The sequence below is a fragment of the Malurus melanocephalus genome, unplaced genomic scaffold (assembly GCF_030028575.1).
Source record: "Malurus melanocephalus ecotype Western Australia unplaced genomic scaffold, MMel_1.1 scaffold_0, whole genome shotgun sequence".
Classification (NCBI taxonomy): Eukaryota; Metazoa; Chordata; class Aves; order Passeriformes; family Maluridae; genus Malurus; species Malurus melanocephalus.
This window is the reverse complement of record NW_026623232.1, coordinates 4767436-4787845: the sequence shown is the minus strand read 5'-3', so window position 1 is coordinate 4787845 and position 20410 is coordinate 4767436. Positions and strand designations below refer to the sequence as shown.

General features: G+C 38.6%; 1 protein-coding gene across 5 annotated transcripts in view; it reads right to left on the bottom strand.

The window, feature by feature from the left end:
• LIN52 (lin-52 DREAM MuvB core complex component) overlaps nucleotides 1-20410 on the bottom strand; it is an 80719-nt gene that overhangs the window by 44902 nt on the left and 15407 nt on the right. Inside the window, exons 6-7 of one of the 5 annotated variants that reach the window (XM_057371046.1) lie at nucleotides 15429-15490; nucleotides 7244-15007 (exon numbers count right to left, since the gene is read on the bottom strand). The exons of the other annotated variants lie outside the window; for them this stretch is intronic. Coding sequence (XP_057227029.1) covers nucleotides 15477-15490 — 14 coding nt within the window. The 3' untranslated portion in view covers nucleotides 7244-15007; nucleotides 15429-15476. Of the gene's footprint in view, nucleotides 1-7243; nucleotides 15008-15428; nucleotides 15491-20410 lie in introns of those variants that run through there. 5 annotated transcript variants of the gene reach the window in all.

Sequence of the window (20410 nt, the reverse complement as noted above, 5' to 3'; positions counted from 1 at the left end):
CCTCATTTGACAGAAAAATCACAGCCAAACTAAGGGCAAGTTTCCACAAATATTAGCAATCCTGTCTTCCCTGCTTCAGCTGCTTCCCTTATCTGCCCAAGACCCACAGTTCAATGTATTCCTGGTAAACACAGGCCAAATTTTTATTAATGGTACTGTGTTCAAACATCTTGGCTATTCCTTCACATTTGTTTCTCTTTAATCTGCACTGGAGTATGATTTGATGGATTTTATACAGTAAAAGGCTCTAATATTAAACTGACTTCTCTGCTTAGTATTGCTTCTGAGAAATGAATTCTTAATAATAGGAATATAATTTCCATTGGGGTGTTATGAAGCTTGTTGGAGTGAGGAAAGCGCTTGTGAATGAAGAAACCATCACCCACATTCCAAATACAACTGCAGGCTAAGAGGGATRGTAAAACCAGCTTTAAGCAACTACTCCAGCAGAAGCCATTTGAATAGTAGATAGAGGTAGATTTTTTTAATTAAAAGGTTGGACAAAACTATAGTGAAAACCTCAGGGATTTTTTCTTTACAATGCTTGCTTAAACCATGGACTTTAAGGGAAGAGAGGGCTTGAGCACAGGTTTCATTGTACCAGCAGACACACACAACAGAAGCTGTGCAGCATGAAACAGAAACATGAATTTGCATGACAAGCCACGAGTTACAACCTTGCCTACGCTGTGCATCTACTACAATAGAAAAATCAACAATGGATACCATCGCAATAGCTTAGATACAAATTAACTTCACCTACTAGGGAGAAGGAAGACACTGAACTCCACAGGGAAAAAAAAAAACACTTTAAGATGATTATCAGCACTGGTTACAATGGAAGTGGTGCTTGAATAAACTCTTTTAGATAAATAGATTGAAAAATCTTATCAGGCTATTATAATTAACAGAGAATGCTGTACTTTAGGAATCAGGTTTGCTGCCTGGCAAGATCTGCCAAGCAGATCTCAGTCAAGGTACTGGGCAGGAAAGGCTGGGGCTGAAAGGAGGAGGAGACATTCCCACTTGATAGGAGAGCAGAATAAGGTTTAATATAATCTCCTCTTTAGAACTTCAATCCCTCAATCCCACATTTAGCCTTGTTGCCTCAGGCTTCGTTTTTACTACAATTGTCCCCAAGCTGCCTCTCTGCAGTAAATTTTGTAGTTGCTGGTTGAAAAGATTCAGTAGTACAGATTGATTTCCTACAAGTGAGGAGATGAGGGATTACCAAAAGCAGTCCTGGTTAACAAGATTGGGTGCAGAATCTCCTGCTAGAGCAGCCCACTCTGCCAGTGCTTTGCATCCTTTCACTATGACATATGGGTTTCATTACACAAAGATTTTCCTGATTTTAACTTGCAGGCGATTACATTGGAAACTCAGAGCTATCTTTACATCTGTAGCAATTTAAAGGTTAAGTAACTTTTAATCAAATGACAAAGACTCATAATGTTTTTTTTTCCTCGATTGAAAATGAAAACTGCTGTTCCGGATATTCATTGCAGTGACAATTTAATTAGAAAAAAAACAGTGCACTGGAGATTGGGGTCCAGCCTGATTGCTCCCCATAAAAAGCCTTCTCACATGTACGACAGCACAGGACATACTGTGTCATAAGGTCTGGATAGCCAGGAAATAATGGAAGGATTTACTGCTTTAAAATCAGCAAGGAAAACAGTGATTTATACTTACATAAGCAACTTTCATCCAGGAGAATCCCTAAGCAACACACATACATGCACACTTTTTAAACATAATATACACTTAAACATATCCACAACACACTTTGGGATAAAGTCTAGTTAAAAGATATATGACAAACWGTATAACACATTCATCATGACCATCACACCTTCACTGCTTACTACTTCTGTGCTTATCTAAAAATCTCAAAACAAAGCTTCTGAGTATCTTCAAATTACAAATACTTTAAAACGAAGCCACTTGCTAAAGAAGCACTTCTTAGCTTCTCTCCCAGATGTACAACTTACCGGACAAATTTGACTGTGGTCCTTCCCCGACCTGAGAATACAGCCTTGCTGAAAGCTAAACGTCTTGCTACTAATAAACCTCAGAAACCCTAGATTAATGTTTTTAGCTCTGAAATGTCTTGCAGTGTCACATTTTGAATGCTACATTCTTGCCTACAAAAAGGTTATCTTAGGCAATGTTCTACTTTGTTAGCTTATCAGTTATTCCTCCCATTTAGTTGTATTTATGGTAACTAAACAACTTGTTTTTCACCATGGAAGGATTCCTTTAAAGTACTAATGATGCACTCTCAAACTACTGCTGTGTCCTTGGACTATATAGAAAACAAAACCAGAAGGTTTTATTTCTGAAGCACTGTCAATGGAAATTACCATTTTAGGGCATAGAACATGAATTGCAGAAAGACAGCAGAACACTTCTCTGGTTATTAACCTTCTATCACAAGAGTCTGTTGCATCGGAAATGATTTCTTATGTGCTGAGATGCAATGTCAGAATAAGAAGACACAATGATTCTTTTTTAAGTTGGCAGGGCATAAAAAAGGCCTAGAGGAATCTGCCTGTGAGCGACCGGGAGTTTTACTTGACTGAACTTGTGAAAGCCAATTGCAGTCACATCATTTAGTTGGGCTCAACTAATATTGCATGTGGAAGGAAAATAAAAAAGTAAGTCAGGAGATGAGGGTTGAAGGCAAAAAGATAATTTAAAATCAGCACAAATATTTAAGATTGACACTGTTACTGAAGAGCCCTCAAAGAAAGAGAGGCATATGACAGAGAAGACCAAGAGATTATTATTACCCAGAAAACATAATCTGAAGTTCTGTTCAGAAGAGATAGAAAGTGGTCCTTGCAAATCTATCTCAAACCAGACCCTCAACATCCTATCACCACCTGGCACCAGCTTACTCCTCTTTCTTCACAGAAAGAGCTCCAATTACTCTGCTATATGCTGTGTACTTCCTAATATAAGTGTCAAATGAGCTGCTACTTGAAGGCTGTGGGCCTTTGACAAATACCAGTGAATGCTACCCCAAGCTCAATTTCAGAGAGAGCTGAGCTGCCATCTCAGGAGAGCAGCAGTTAGTGAAAACAGTGTCAGTCACCTTCACTGCAGGCACAATTGGCACATACAGGCACTCCAAGCTGTGCTTCAGGAACTGTTACACTGACACTGAAGACCACTGCAATTGCCTAACACTCCTGAATCACATTCCTCAGCTAAGACAGCAGAATAAGCATAAACCTCCAGGTGGAATAAACTTGCATTACCATGGCATGTCTCCATAATCAAAGCACTTGCAAAGTTTATCAAGCCTTACAATATTCTTGAAAAAACAGAGCAGTTTAWTTCCCACCTTACATACGGGGTCACAGCCTCAGTACAGGTTGCTGTRCTTTCACCCCAGCCAGCAACCAAGCTCCACGCAGCGATTCACTCATTCCCTCAACGGCAGAGAATCAGAAGGGTAAAAGCTGGGAAACTTGTGGGTTGAGATAAAGACAGCTTAAGAGAAAGCAAATGCCATGCATGCAAAGCAAAACAAAGAATTAATTCACTGCTTCCCATGGCAGGCAGATGTCAGCCATCTCCAGGAGAGCAGGGCGCCATCATGTGCATTGGTGACTTGGGAAGACAAACCCCATCACTCTGAACATCCCTCCCCTCCTCCTTTCCCCCCCACTTCATACACCGAGCATGATGTARTGCAGTATAGAATACCCCTTCGGTCAGTTTGTCCCAGCTGTATCTCCTTCCAACCCTCCATGTACCTCAAGCCTCTTTGCCAGCCTGGCAGTACAGAAAGCAGAAAAGGCCTTGGCTCTGTTGTGTAAGCCCTGCTCAGCCATAACAAGAATATTTCTGTATTATCAACCTGTGCTCAGCACAGATCCAGAACACAGCTCCATACCAGCCACTGTGTAGAAAATTAACTCTACCCCAACCAAAACCAGCACAAGATGTATATTAAAGGAGTCCACAACTGTGCCAGAATTCAGGCTCTGAAAGATGAGSTCTGTCAAGTCTTGCTGCAGCATTTTTAAATAATAACACACCCTTGGTACAAAACATCACCATCCTTCCCTTGGTGAATGAGACAGCAGAATGTCCTCTTATGTCAGCTGTACTTCACAGTCTGGCACGGTTTGTTTTGAAATGCCAAAGAAGGTGAAAGCTTGCACAAAGCCAGGCTGTGGATCAAGGCAGGGAAGGCACATGGACTGCTTCTGCCAGTGTGCTATGAGAACAGTCCTCTCTGACAGGGAAGTGATAAATAGCTTAGACCAAAAAAGTTTTAAACCACTTCAACAGATAAGTGTTAGCTAGAGCCTTAAGAATTGTAATCAAATACCTAATGCTTTCCTGAATTATTACATCCTCACGTGACCTCTTTTCACCTYGTTTTTCTCCACACATAGTAGCCATGTTTTATCTTATACCTGATAAGAAATCTCAGAGATCGTTCAGGATTATCCAGCACAATGATAACAGATCTGCTGCAGATTAATAAATCCTCTAAAATGTTATTGTTACTATCAGTAAATACTAAAATTATATCTGCTCTGAGAAAAATTAGATTCCTTCCCCACAGAATAATTTACCTTGTTCTCCTAACCAGATTTCCCTACCTTGCAAAGAGGTTACCATTCTGTTTGCATTCACTTGCAAACTMCAATGTTCACAGAGCTTCAAATGCCAAACCTACAAACAGCATTCATTCACATACAAATGGGCAAAGTCAATGAAAACGCTCAAAGCAAGGGGCAAAGACAACCCTGCCAATGACCAGGGAGCTACTAAACTTATATTCCAGGCCAGAGATATAAAGATGTGCAGGTATTTGGTCCTGATTGACCCCCATTTTACTGTAAGCTCTTACAGTATCTCCCAATTCTAGGAGCTGGCTGCAGCCAATACCCTGCAGGGCCAAAGACCTGATCCCTTTGACCCCCAAAGCAGCGAAAGAGTTATATCTTCTTTCCGCAAAGCCAATAAAAACCTCTTGATTATAATTTAGATAAGAGTCACTGGATTGAATAATAATGTCTGAAACTCCCCTGGCTGTTTCACCTTGAGACGTCCATCACTGGGTTAAACATGATGCTAATTGCATTTGGATTGATTAATTTCTCTCACTCCTGTCTATTCGAATAATGCTTAACAAAATAATCACAGCACCCAGAGCCAAATCTTCTCCGTCAAAGGAATGAAGCCATCAGAACCAGCAGAGATGAAAGAAATGAAGATGACCCGTAATTACTGCTACGGTGATATCATTACCATATTACAGAAAATGAGTGTACGTGGGGGGAGCGGGGGCTGTGATTATTATTTATTTTTTAATGGAATCTCACATCCCAAGAATACAGATCCAAGACAGTGAGCTGAGCATACAGAAACACGGAACTAAAAAATTATTGTGCATGAAATTGCAAAATACAGTGAACACTAGGACTCCTGATACATCAAGCATCCTGTMCTGTGAGCTGTTTATTCACTTCACTATTTTTTCATTGCAATAGTATTTTGTGTATGACTACCATAGAGACTTAAGATGCCTCTCTTCCCAAAAAGATCCTTAAGGGCCTGCAACAGAACTCACCCATAACCTTGATGCTAAAGTCATTATTTTTTAATATTATTACAAGTCATCTTATTTTCAATGCTGGCATTCAGATTTTTAAATCACAAGAACTAATTTGATGCTCAAATAAAAGCTATCATGCAAGAAATTTTTATTCTTCAATGCTGATTCCTATCTGAAGGCAGTTATAAACTGCATCTCCAGCCACAGTAGATCACTTTYATCCATTCAATATGCTGGTTCTGTACAGATATCAAATGTATCAAGTTGGGAAGAATTTAAAGCAGGATTTGAAAAAAAGAAAACCAAAAAATCCCAAACAACCAAATCCACATCCCTAACATGCAAACGAAAGGCCTTCTGCTCCCTTTATTCTCCAAAATACGCTCCCAAAGCCCCTCTCATTTGAGAAACAAATAGCTTGGCAATTGTGTAAGATCTACAGACACCTGTGCACTGCAATTCTAATTGTRGTTTATACAGTTCACTTCTCTCAGTGCTCCTTATGTCTGCCCCCTAGTCTCAGACCAAAGACAAAAAAAAACCTACACACAACTAGCAGCTTAAAATATTTATTCTGGAAAAAAGCCAAGGTCAAATACACAAGAAAATTGCACATGCCAAAAATGTCAAGACCTCAGACCAGGCACTAACTCATGAAGCTAATTAAACACAGAAAAATTATGTTCAAGTRTTTTATAAGGCTGAAAATTTAAAAAATTGAGTTATACTCCTAATATTAAAAGCAGTAAGAAAGGCAATTTTGCATTGAAGTTGAAGATATTTTAAAATATACCTGAAAGGTACTTTACTAACTTAAGTTATCACTGGAAGAGATACCTCTTGGGAGAGCTCTGGCCACCAAATCCCAGATGTCACAGCCAACAGCAGAATAGGGCCATGTTTTTACAAGAAGCACTTGAAAGGGCCTTTTTCTGCTTCCTTGTACCAAAAAGAAAATAATCTCCTCCTGGCTTCCAATACCTGCAGTGGACCAAAAGTTCTTGATAATTTAGGTTTTCTCACCACAGTATCTCAAGGAAGAACTTTCTTTATTAAACAACGTGGAGAAATGAGCTCAAAACTGTTTGCTCATGAACTCTTGGGCATAAAATGCAYGAGGAAGCTCAGATCTGCACTGATCATATCCACACAGCCAGGTATGAATGGCTTCTGGAGGTGAATGGACCCTTCTGAGAAGGCACAGGGGCAGAAGTGCTGCCCATGCCTCCACAACACAGTGCAGGATGCAGTGCCCCTGCCTGCGCTTGGGAGCACGTATTTACTGCTGGGAGCAAAGCAGGTAACTCTCAAAGTAACAGTTTTTTCAAGTTTTATTAGTGGCCAGGGCACGGAGGCCATGGCCAAATCTGAGCCCAGGAGCCAATAGAAACAAAGGGATTAAGAGTTATTAGGAGCAGAGAGAATTACATATTTACAGTACAGTTACTGAAAAATAATCGTGTAATGATTATGTAAGTCCCTATATTCCTTTTGGCTAATAACGCTGGGATACAAGCTGTATGGTTATGCAAGCCAGGGCACACAAATCCAATCAGAAGACATCAAGGCTTGTTTACAGGGAGACTTGCAGCGCTGGATCAGGAACGGTACAGCTTCCTTGACCTCCAAAAGGCAGAAACTAGCCCCTGTCAATAATGGCCTGAACTGTGAAGAAGAACTGAATTTTTAAATTTAACTTCTGTCAACAAACTTAATGGAAAGAGATATCTAGATGAAAGAAGCTCATAATATGGTAGTCTGTATTTATTTGTCCAGAAGTATGTCTTTACTTTAAAAAGCAGACTAAATCTTTAAAATGTTTTCTAATCCCAAGATTCCTTATGGAAACATTTTTCCATTTAGATGACTGCAGCCCTGGACACAACAATGAATTATCAATATTGAAGGTTTCTGTGAGAAGAAGATTCATGGTTTTTGACTGAAAAATATTATTTGATTTACACATGAATTAAACCAAGATTCCTTTTTCAATAGTATTATACAACATATTAAATTACATAGAAGACTTCCATAATTTCCAAAAACCCAAGGAAAAAGTCTATATGGCTAAATACATACAAATTATTCAAATTTCAGTGCTCCAAGGTCAAAGCCTCAGGCTTAGTTAAGAGAATTATGGAAGAGCAGCAATATGCAGCTTGTGGTCTGCAGAAGAAAACCTTCACAACTTCCTCCATCATTTTATTCTTTCCTCTGCGTGAATCAAAGGTACTTAAAATAATAACTGCCCTTACCCTATCTTCATCCTTCTCAGTATATTGACTTCTTGTTTTATTCCAGTATTTTAAGTTATTTCTTGATTAGTTTCATTTGTTCCACCCACCACATTGTTCTTCTGTCAACAATACCATGAGCTGAGGAGTATATGAGAGACCAGAAAAGGATTCAGGAAATTCAAAACATTTTAATTCAAAACCATTTTTACCAATTCCAAGTTGTTCACAAGACATCTGAAGAAATGCACTGATTTAGAAATGTTTTTACCGCATCCAAATACTACTAGAGTCAAGTTTGAATGAATAGGGAAAAACTCTTGTTTACTCAGAGAATCTATGACTAGTGTTAATCTGACCTGCTTGATAACAAAATTATTATATTATTAGTGTAATACCACTCAAGGCTATTTGGAACGGGTATTAAAATATAACCAATGTAGGTTCTGCCACAATTATTACAATTTAGCTGTTAACGAGCTTAAAGGCAACCAGACAAAGCTAAGCTGAAAAAGCAGATGCAAACTATGCACCCAAAATTACATCCTCCAAGACCCACAAAGAAATGTGACAACATTTTTCATAAACACCCTCACACTTCTAGTATCAATGAGTTTTGAAGAAAATATTAAGAATACAAGAAATACAGAGGGTACTGGTATCTGAAGATATCTCCTGAGAGTAGAGGCCAGATGAAACTCCAGTTTTTTGAAACCCAGAAATAAAACCAAAACAAACAAAACACCTTTTTTTTTTTTTTTTTGTTCCAGGTCTACTGGGAGTAGCCCAGTAAGCTTTGGTACCCTTTTGCTTCCAAAAATCCCTTCCTGTTTATTCACGGAACATGCATACCACTGGTGTGAGGCCATGTCTACCATTTGTTACTTCTCTTATGAAAGCTGAATGCAGCAACACTGCTATTGTTTAATGAGCACAGAAGTGCTCTTCACCCATTACTAGAAGAAAGAACAGAAGTACTGCAGCAAAGCAGGTGGTAAACCATCTACACAACTCAGAAAGTAAAGCAGAAGGCAGTGATGGCCACRAAGTGTCCATAGATTTGGTGACTGGGAAGACTGCTCTGAGGGTTGAGGAGCACTGAAAAAACTTTGGAAGTCAGGAGAACTCTAAAGACTTCACGATCCAGCGACAATGGAACTATCAGATGTATATAGAGTTAGAAACGCACAGCAGAGTATAAGAGGTATAAGTAAAAGAAGGATACAAGGAAAAAGTAGTCATTAAAGTAAGATTTATCTACCAGAAGAGAACAGATAAAATAAGATATACAGGACAGTATCACATGAGGAAAACTGTACCGAATCAGAGACTCATTCTGATTTGATAGAACCCTGGCACGTCTCCAGTTAATGTTCTGTTGAGGACAGGCTGCTCAGAACTTCATCCAGTCAAGACATAAAAACATCCACGGATGAAGACTGCACAACCTCTCTTGGCAACCCYTCTACTACTTGACTGTTCCATGTCGGAAAAGTTTTCTCTTGATTCCAGTCAGAAACTTTCTTGCTTCAATYTATGGTTATTGTCTCATCCTCCCACCACACAGCACCAGGCACAGCCTGACTCCATCTTCTCAATCTCCCTGCAGGTTCTTGCAGGCAGCTATCACGTCCCTGTGAGGTCACCTCTTCTCCATGCTGAACAAGCCCCATTACCTTGGTTCACAGGGCAATTGCCCCAGCCCCTGATATCTGGTGGCCCTCCACTGAACTCACTCCAGTTTAATGAGTTCTTCATGCTGGGGCATGGAGGRCACCACTGGATGTGGTATTGCAGATGCAGATGCATCCCTTCCCTGGATCTACTGACCATGTTTCAATCAACAGAYGTACATGCAATCCCACATTCTTTTCCATTATACTACTTACCTGCTCTATTCCTTTTCAACACTGTTTCCTCACCTTTAACCTTCCCCCTGCCACTGCTTTGCTTAATGTTCCAGGAAACACAAGTACTGTAGTCAAGAATGAGGGCATTTTATGCCCTGAGACAGGGGAGGWACTGTTTGCTCCTTTCAGTTTTATATGTGTACGCGAGTAAACATAAATTGTAAATTGTTTCTTTTATTTTAAATTAACATGCTCTCTATTTTCAAGTAAGCCAGGTACAAAACATGGAAATCTTGAGGAAAYCCAGAGACCTATCTGTTGAAAACCAAATGAGAGCTTGGCCTGCTACCCAGAAACATCCATCACCCTGCCCTTTTCTGTTGGGATTTGTGCTGAATGATGTCCTCTGCAGGTTAACAATTAGTTTTTAGCATAAGAGTCCTGTGTCATCGTCATCAACTCCCCAGGAGACTGAAACAGGCTGAGTGATTTTTAGATTATATGGTCTGATAAGACAGAGGCTCCTGACTCCTTGTGTGYTTGAGCCATGCAGGCCACCTGCTCTATGGAGCTGCCACTGGGGACACCCTCAAAAAGGTTTAACAATGATGTTCTCTCTAGAGATGTAACTCAGAGCATGCTCAGAATTYACATTCTATATCACTGACTAAAATCTTGTATATAAAATTCTATATATAAATAGGATCTATGACTCATTGCTAAAAGAGTTTGTAGAAATGTTATTTCCCATTAAACAAGAATCTGTCAGCTTTGTAATCATAAAAAATGAGCACAGGAATTGATAGAGTAGGGCAGTAATCYACCAGTCAGGCATCCTGCCTGGCTCCACCCAAAACCAGAAGCATCACAGGAAAAGATAAATTAGGGAGCCACATTATGAAGACACATGGAATAATTATTACTGAAAGATTCCTCCTCTTCTTAAGTGCTTGTTTTATATCCTGAAGCAGCTGATATTTCCTACTTCGTTTTAGATTTTATACTGCTCTAACTAAAAATGTTTTCATCATCCATTTAATTGCCTGATTCCTTTTCAATTGCTACTAAGTACTTGGTCTAAAAAAAAAGAATCTAAGTGTGGCAGAAAGTTCCACATCAAATTATTCATTATGTAAAAAGCATTTCTTTTTGCTAATTTTAATCTGACTAGCTTCCATTAGTTGTTTTCTGATTTCCTCCCCACTCACTCTTTTCAGGGTTGGGAGCCATTAGGAAATTTTCAATTTATCTTCTCAGTTGYAGAGATGTAAAATAACAACTGTGCTACATTTCAAAATCAGAGATCCTCTTTTTTCCCCCACATTCTCATGAAGAAAACTCTTGATTTATAAGCAGCTCCCTAAAAGTAAATTGTGTATTTCAGACTATCTCAAATTCATTCCTACCAAAAAACAGAGTATCCAAAGTTACAAAATAGAGAATGAGACTTATTACCTTCCTGGGAAAAGATTATTAGACCTTATGCAGAAACATAGGCTGTAGAGCATAAACAATTATTAAATTCAAGCAGAAGAGGTAGGAGATAGCGTAATAATTTGCTGTGACTTTAAGATTCACTCAAGCCTGAAGATGTACRGGAGTATAACAATCTGCTCAGCTTCACCATGGTGGGGACATGGCTATTCTGGATAATCCCAGGAGCTCAGGAGGTTTGAGGGGCACATGCAAAACATGGTTAAATGCTGCCACATTCTTTAACTGCACACAAATTCCAATTACTTTGAGTAAATTCTCCAGCAAGTTCAGACAGACTTGTTGTAAAAATTATGACAAACAGCAAGCTTTTCATTCAGAAACACAATCATGCAAACCCCACAACAACCAGAACAACAAAAAAAAAGACATGAGAAAGAAATGGAGAAGTGTTGTGATACAATACGGATATGTGTAGAAATGTACGGAGATCTTGATCACATCAAAATAATGAACTCACCTTTGTCAGCAGAACAAGACTTGTTGAGATCAGAGTAAAATATTCTGAGAAAGGTATAATATTATAAGAACTTGGATAAGCGCTGTGTGGATAGATAGGAAAGGTTTTGTTCCATAGGTGYTATATCAAAACATGAATGAAGACTTAGATTATGGCCTGGATGCCTGGACTTACTGGAGAGTCAAACATTATACTTGGTTAAACGAGCAACGGCACAGCAACAATGCTCATAGTCACTGAAAGAGGGATCTCAGACAATTTGTTTGCTGCTGGAGGAGTAAAAAGCTYCGGTTTGAACAAGCACTCAAGTCCCTGAGATACAAGGGAAATGAAGGGGCTGCTAGGAAGCATTTTTAATGCCATAGATTCCAGAAAGGTAGCAATGTTCATTAGGTCCTGGTGTGCCCTAAATACTCTGAAATATGTATGTTTCTAACTTACAGTCACAATATAGAACAATATACAGATGATATGAGAAAGAAGAAGACACGCTACATTGTTCTGACASATGCATTCACACTAACTCTACAAGATAGTTGTGTTTCATGTACATGAATTTTGTATTTTTTTTCAAATTATCTGGCTTCTTAGGAGTAATAAAACACTATGTTGAATGAATATGGTACTGCTTGCACAGAAATTGTATTATCAGAATTATTTGCTGAAAAGATAATAAAGATAAAATAACACTGAAAAGACAGGAAACAAAGATAAAGTGTTACGGAACTGATGTTCTCTTCATTCACAGTACAGTTTTCACTTACCAGYTTCATTGCCATGACCACATACAATGAGAATCATGACAATACATCTACGTCCCACTTTCCTCATCATTTAATCAGAAGCTAAGTGATACCCAGTCTAAAAATCATCAACATTCACCATTTCTGCTCATCTCATTGGCACACCTGCAAAGGGCCTATAAAGTACTACTGTCACCTGCCTTATAAAATATGCCCTTCGCTGGGACAGATGTTGCCACTGGCTTGAAGAACTTGTGCCCTCTCTGGGAATCCAGCAGCAGGTCTTTTGTTTTATTCAGTATGCAGGGGGCACTCAAAATCCTCATTAGGAAGTGATCTGCAGTATGCACCAAAGGGAAGAGTCCAGCCTGTAGGATTTTTGATTTTATTTAAGGCAGTGCTTAGCAAGAAGAGAGAGCAGCAGGTACATTTTCAATGCCATCTGCTGGATAAGACAGACAACTCTAATAAAGGCAAACTCCTGCTGTTTTCCATCTATCACCATCAACTCATACCAACAGCTCCCTCCTCTCTGTACCTTACCTAAACAAAGATAAAATTGGAAGTTGTCTTAATAAGCACATCTTATTCTCTACTCTGTTAATGAATCTAAGAAAGCAAATAGGCCATTTAGGAAAATTTTTGAAAGTGTAAAAATTACTGCATTTTCACTCCAGCTGAGAATTCAGGGGGTTTCGACAGTGGAAAAATATGTTAAAATAAATTTGATGAGAAAAGCCTGATGCCTGTGCTGCAGAACATATTCCTGCACTGCACTAATCTGATCTCCCATTCTAGAAGGGCTAACACTTCTTTCTGAAGAGAGCCATGAACAAGTCACAACAGAGGAAGGTTTTTTCTTCTTGCCTGAAGAGTATTTTTCTCATTGGAAAGACCAACAAYGGAAAGCATCCACCCAGCTAAATGAGTAGAAACAGACTTTCATTTCACAATAAAATGGAACAGACAACTAGAGACAGGTAAATGCTATTCCTAAAGAAGTCCAACACAAGATATCTTAGGATTTGAGAATAGGTATTTATTAATTCAGAGTGAATAAAATGTTCCCTTGATCTTCAACAACTTTTTGGCTTTCATGAATTATAACTTATATTATGGTCAATCAAATTGCAAAACTTCATTAAACATGCCTCAACTGTTCACCAAAATCACCGACACTATGGATATCTGCCATTTCTCATAAAGGATATATGAGCACGTTCCCCTTGTAATYGTGTTATCAAAGAACTTCTGAAGGCTGGTAGAATGTCACTGTTCTCTATCTAGTCATTTAACCAGCCTATTGGATCACCTAAATTCAGTAAAAAAAAAGAAGGATTGGCATGAAATGAAGTCTGGCATGAGGTTGATATAACTCATGTAAGTGATGAAGGAACAGATTGCACTCCTAGGTCCTCAAATACAAAAATTGTACTTGCTGACGTGAAAAAACAACAATTGTTAATAAACAGATATTTACTCTTCAACACTCCATATGGCAGTCTGATGGATTAAACACCAGCAGAGTGTTGATCACTCTAAAAGCTCATATTGAGATGATCTGGAAAATCTGTCTATCTACAATTTACGAATTCTGGTTAATTTAATTAAAATGCTGCATCACTAAGTGCCTTAATATGTGGAAAGCCATAAGCTTGTGAGGTTCCGGGCACATGCCTGCCTTCAGAAGACACCACAGAACAAATCAGCAAGAGTCTCCTTTTAAATKTGGGATTTTCAACAGAAGACTCCTGAGCTATAAAATCAGTCTAAGTGTACATGCAGGAATAGGAGAGCAGAAAATCTCYAAAACATGCAGAAGGACAGGTGATACAATAAGACTAAAGATGCCCATAGCATAGGAAAAAAGAGGACAYAGGCTGTCAAGGTACAGATGACTCCTTTGAAAGGGGCCAGCTAAGGTTAAAGGAAACCAGACATGTTATGAACAGCAGACTGAAAACTGGAGAGAGAGGGGTGGAGCTGAGGAAAGGAACTGTGCCCCTTGCAAGAAGAACAAAGGTCAGGAAGTCCCAAGAAAGAAGAAGACCATGATCAACATGCTTGGCCAAAGGTAAACCAGTTGGTGCAATCTCCCTTTACCAAGGGAGGCTTGAGATTCCCTTTACCAAGGGAGGCTGCTTTTCCAATTGAGACAGCGACAGCACATACCACGTCAATTACTGCAGTTTAGCTAAGGGGTGGTACCTGCTCATTCTCAGTTTGGTGTCAACACCATGAAAGAGAATCCTTGCGGCTAAACCAGCTTACAGTTTTTTTTCTTCCAAGAAGCATGAAGAGAGAATACACAGAGAATACAGATATTCCCAATGCAAAAAAACCTGTCACAAAAGACAAGTGAGCAAACTGCTAGGATGTGGAAGCAGATGATAATTTGGAAAACAAATAGAAAACCGTGTCTGAATGCAGCTGTAAGTTAATGGAAGCCAAAACATTCCCAGTATGCTCACCACTGTCTCCAGAATGACCCGTGTATGTTAATACTTTTTAATACTTAAAAATATCTATTTTTCTTCTTCTTTGACAAGAAATGAAGATGCTGGGTTCACTTCATAGCAGTTAAAGCTCAGGATGCAACATCAAGGGTTTTCTGGGCACAACTGATAATATTTGAGAGGAGCCTGAAAAAAGGGAAGTGGTGTTATCAGGGAGATGTTGTGGAAGAACAGACAGAAGTCCACATGTTACTGTTGGTCTCAGTTCACTGTCATTCAGCAAAACATAAATACCTGTTTTTCTCTTTCCATTCTCAAAACTATCCACAGTAAAGAAAAAAAAAAACCTCATTCCTTGTTCCAAGCCATTAAACAGAAACTATTTTAGATTTTGTTCTGTAGAATGATCGTTTCACTTGGAAAAACAGGAGTAGTCTCTCCAGTATGGCAACCGGTCCTCTACTTGTACAGGCAGATGAGGTTTTGCTTGAAAAACCCAAGAGGAACTGTTGACTTTCTGCAACTGACAATAAGGCATGTGAAGTTATGAAGAAGGCCTGATTGTGTTCGATGTCTAGCACAGTATCCGACAAAAAAGAGTACTGACCTTTTACAATGCACACCCCTATACCAGTCTTTTCCATAAGAGTGGAATTCAGAAAAATTGATCTGGTGTAAAAAAAAAAAAAAAAGTCCTGCACTTAGAAAATAAAAACCATTATAAAAAAAGTTTGATCACATTTACACCTCCACGCTTCCTCTAGACTATTTCCAGCTATTTTTCAGAACATAAAATTGAGCGTGTTGGAGCCAAAGTTAATTATTTCCATATTCAAATACAAGAGTACTGATCTATACTATTACAAGCATAAGAGCCAATAAAAAGTGCCAAAGGCAGAAAGCAAGGTGGGAAAAYAACCTTCCTTCCCCTAAGTCTTCTCTGCTTCAGAGAGACCGAGCAGGCTGACTTCAAAACAAGAGCAAGTGATATAACCAAACAAAAGCAGATCTGAAAGGTGAGCAAACCCCACAAGCCACAGAGTCATTATTACTGTGTCGACAGCACACTTGTTAAAAATGTATATTTTAATTTTCTGTATTGCTAAAGGTCCCAATTTGCCCAGGGATATAGCTAAGCTGCCATTTTCTACCACGACACAGTCTAATCTTTATTTAATGGATTTAGCATCTATCTTCACTAGAGCGGTCTCTAAGGGGAAGGGGAGGGGAGTATGAAGGGGCATGAAGAGATGATCAGGGCCCCCCTCTCCTTCATCCATCCGGCGCTCATGTTTGTGTTCAAAATTCAATTACCTCCTTATTGATACTTCACAGAGATATTTAAGCTGCAAACATGAAGCCCTGATTTCCCAGGGGGCCATGCCCCTCTCTATTTCATTGCTCTGCTTCCCCCAGGGTGAATTCCTGAGGCGTCCATATTAATAGGTAATCAGTCACAATTCATTTATTAAACAGCTAGCAAGGTTTATCAGCCTGCCCTGATTAGCCGGAAGAAGCCACTGAATTCCTAATTTATTTATGGAAATCTAAGTGTCTTTTTGAATTCCATTCATGAAAGACAGGGGTGCCGTGGGTCTGGCACACTGAATTCTAACAGGGAAGCACTGGGCAACCTGGACACCAAGGACTTTCCAATTGCAGCCTGGTAAACACACTGTAGTCCCCAGTGTGACCAAGAGATTTTAGACCAGAACCCCAGAGAAGGATTCACAAGCCAGCTCTTCAGAGCGTAGGCATTGCCACCCATTGCAACTGGAAAATTACTGTCCTGATGGCTCAGCGTGTAGAATGGCTGTTAAAAGTTCACTAAACAGAGCCATCAATGCAACAAAACTAGGTCAAAATAATAAAGAAAAAAAAGAAGCATTTTTAAAAGTTTCAATAAAACATTCAGGACAGTGCTGAAAGCAACTGCCAGGTAACTTAATGTATACATTTACACATAAAGCTCAGCTTTTTGAWAACTGCAGACTGTTACAACCTTTACATTATTTCTGCTATAATCATTTCAACTAAACTGGTTTTAAAATGGAGCATCACTACTGTACGTTCAAACTCAGACACAGAAAGTCAGTGATGCTGCTGGTTACCAAAAAGTGAAAATGGCTAAAACAATAAAAAAGTCATTCGCTATTGTTTTAAAAGGAGACATGAAGTATTCAGTAAAAAGSAGACCTTGAAGCGAAAAGACTTATACATGCACTTGATACACCTTAAGGCAGTTAAAATGCAGCTTCATATAACATAAAGCTTATATACACAGGCCTCTGAAGGTTCAAGGCCACTATTGGTGAAAAACTCTTTTTATCCCTTTCAGCTGTGCAGTGATCTCCAAAACTCACATGCACCTGAATTTTACCCACCATAGCTACCTAATCAGAAAACAACTAGGAATGGAACATTACAGAAAATATTTATTTCCTTTTTCTTCTTAATACAAATTTGTGCAAAGTAACTTTCAACATATCCCCCTCTGCCTTTGGTGACTTTTGTGAAGAGTTCTACAGGGAAGTAAACATAGGCAAACAGTAAATATAGGGATTGCATTTTCAAATGCTCTWAACGAGGTGGATGTCCCTCAGACAGATGCAGTAGCCAAAAGGGTATTTTTGACTAACTTTTTCCTAAAATATTTATATCTTAACAATGTACAGTGTTACATGAAACACAGATAGAGCCACGTTTAAATATATTGAGAGCATTTCTGTTAACACTTATTCTGAGACACTGTTATGAGAAATTTTGTTTAGCGACTTCAGCATTCTGATCTGATTATTAACTGACTACAAAAGTATTCAAAACTAACAAGTCAAAGCATAAATAAAAAAGATGTAGATGCCACTCCACAATACTGTATCTCACAAAAATTATTTCAGTTCAATCACAATTACTTGAAAATAGATTTCAAAAAGCATTTCAAAATCCTATGTAGTTTAAAACTGGCTACACCACATCCTCTGAATTACAAGCACAAGCTCAAYACTACCTAAAAGGTTTTAATTTGTTTAAGATTTCATTGCACCAAAATTGCAGTAGTGCTTTAAAACAGATATAAAATCCCCATTTGAACTGAACTAGTACAACCCATAACCTTAAATACAAAATATATTATTTCCTCTCAAAGTACAGTAGTTAGACATGAAAAGATGTAGTACATGCAATAAATACATCCAAAATGCTAGGAGGGCTGAGCGTTTGAATTCATCTGTGACCAGAACTTGTATGTTGCAGGTATTTGAAGTCAAGTATGCCATGGGGAAACGAATCCTGGAAGAAGCATCTATTTACTGACTGAAAAAGTAATCAATAGCTTAATTGTTATTAGTTAGTGTTTTCCACAGATAAGGGTAACTCAGTGTATTTTTTCCTACTATGAAATACAGTTCCTAGAAGACAGAAGAAGACCCAGAATTTACATGAAAGGATTTTCACACTGGCACAAGAGGCAGACACCACAAGATTTTACAACAGACCCAAACATCTAATCAAGCTGTGGCTCTCAACAGCCAGTTTCTCCAGCCCTCACTGCTTGGGGAACTGCAAATGCTACCAGTGAAAATAAAAAATCTCTTCCTTTCCTGAGTCTATCCATACTTCACCTTTTCCCCTTTCAGCAGTAAATTCACAACAGTGTTTTCAAACGAGGGCTTTGCAGAATACACAAGACAGAACTCACCACAGAGCAGGTAAAATAGGACACTCATGCTTGTTTTCACTGGGAAGCTCATTGAGCATCAAACTCAACATTATTTTCACTCCCTCAATGTGTAAGCTCCTTATCATACAGAACACTGCAGCATTGTCCATAACAGACATCCAATCCATGATGCCCAAAGGTGCTGGAAAATGCATGCTGTAATCATGTTGCAGTTATTTTTAGTCTAGACAGATGTTATTTCTAGTCTTGTACTAGAAATAACTACATTTCACAGATGCTACCTCTAGTTATTTCTAGTTTTCCCTGCTTTTGAAACACAACTGAGTGAAAGAAATGTAGCTCTGRCATGAGTATGGAAAAAATCCTACAAAACTGTAAGAGAATAGAATTCACTATTACAACAGAGAGCGCATTACAATCTKTAACTGCTTGACTCATTTTCAAGCTAACATTTCAAAGACCATTTTGATGCAATCAAGTCTGATATAAATTTTCAGTCAAACCCAGCACAGCACTGCTCACCCACCAAGCAGAACTAGAATTCATAGCCCTGTATAACACCCAAAGGTTTTTAACATAAAAACCGGAAGTATTATATAGGTACTCCTTCCCTTCTAAATGCCACTTGATGACAAACACCTATTACYCTGTTGAAAATTACTCTTCATACTTCTATCCTGCCCCATCTCGTCCTCCCATCTTATACATTTATTTCCAATTCTCCTCAAACAATGCCCATATACTTTTAAGGCTACTACAGTAACAAACTGCATGATTACAATAAAGTCTGGGATGATTATTTTCTGTCTTTCTTGTAGAGTCGGTGCCAGAAACAGCATACTTTCACTATTTAACAGGAATGTCACAAACCACACACACAAAAATGAGTTCCTACACTACTTAAATGCTGTAACTTAAGTGACAGATATTTACATACAGAGTACAACACAGCTCAGAATATAAATGAGACTCTTTAATTGACACTAGAGAAAATTAGATTCTAATTGCATATGCTGTATTTTGCTGATGACAATGAGGTTAGTATTTGCAAAAAAAGTGTTACGAGTTCCTTTACGACCAACAGGTTATTAAGACTTTTGTCATATAAGTCATTAGAAATGTGACATTTCCAACAGCAGAGAGCCCTCTAGAGCTACCATGGGATAACAGTTCAGCAACCCTCCAGAAGGGCACCAATGCTGCTTAATGCAACACCTGGGGTCTTCACAGATTCCCCTCCAGCTACTGGCCAAACCTGATTTTACCTGCTTCAGCAGAACAGAGATCAAATCCCACAGTGAGAAAACAGAAGTCACATTTTAATTTGAAGAATATGAGAGCCMATATTTACTGAATTGCTAGTAAACTTGGAAAGCTTTAAAATGTAAATATAGGTTTGGAGGATGTTGTGCAAGGGCTCAGAGATACATATTTATAATATATATGTTTGTAAAACATCACCAAATACCTGAAAAGCAAAATTTTACATGACAGTGCATAGTGATGCCAAAATAATTACCACTTTATGAAGTTCAGACAACATGTGGATATAAGCCTCATAGCACAAAAAGCTTTCCATATGAAAATGCCCTATCAATGTAAAACAATTTCTACACAGAAAATATATTCTACTGAACTTATCATAATAAGGTTTGCAAGCTTTCACTAAAACAGTGCTCAATAAATGAAATCTACTTCATCAGTTACCGGACGTCTTTCAATTACCTCCACTCCTGTGCTTGTGCTGTAGCAACCAATCAGTAAAAATAAATYACAAACTGAAAATCTTTACTTACACAGCATGGAGTTTCCTATTCCCACCTCCTCAATTACAGTAAAAGTTGTAAGATAAATTACAAGCAAATAACTAAACTATATCCTTTAGCTTTACTGTCAAGACTTACAACTGT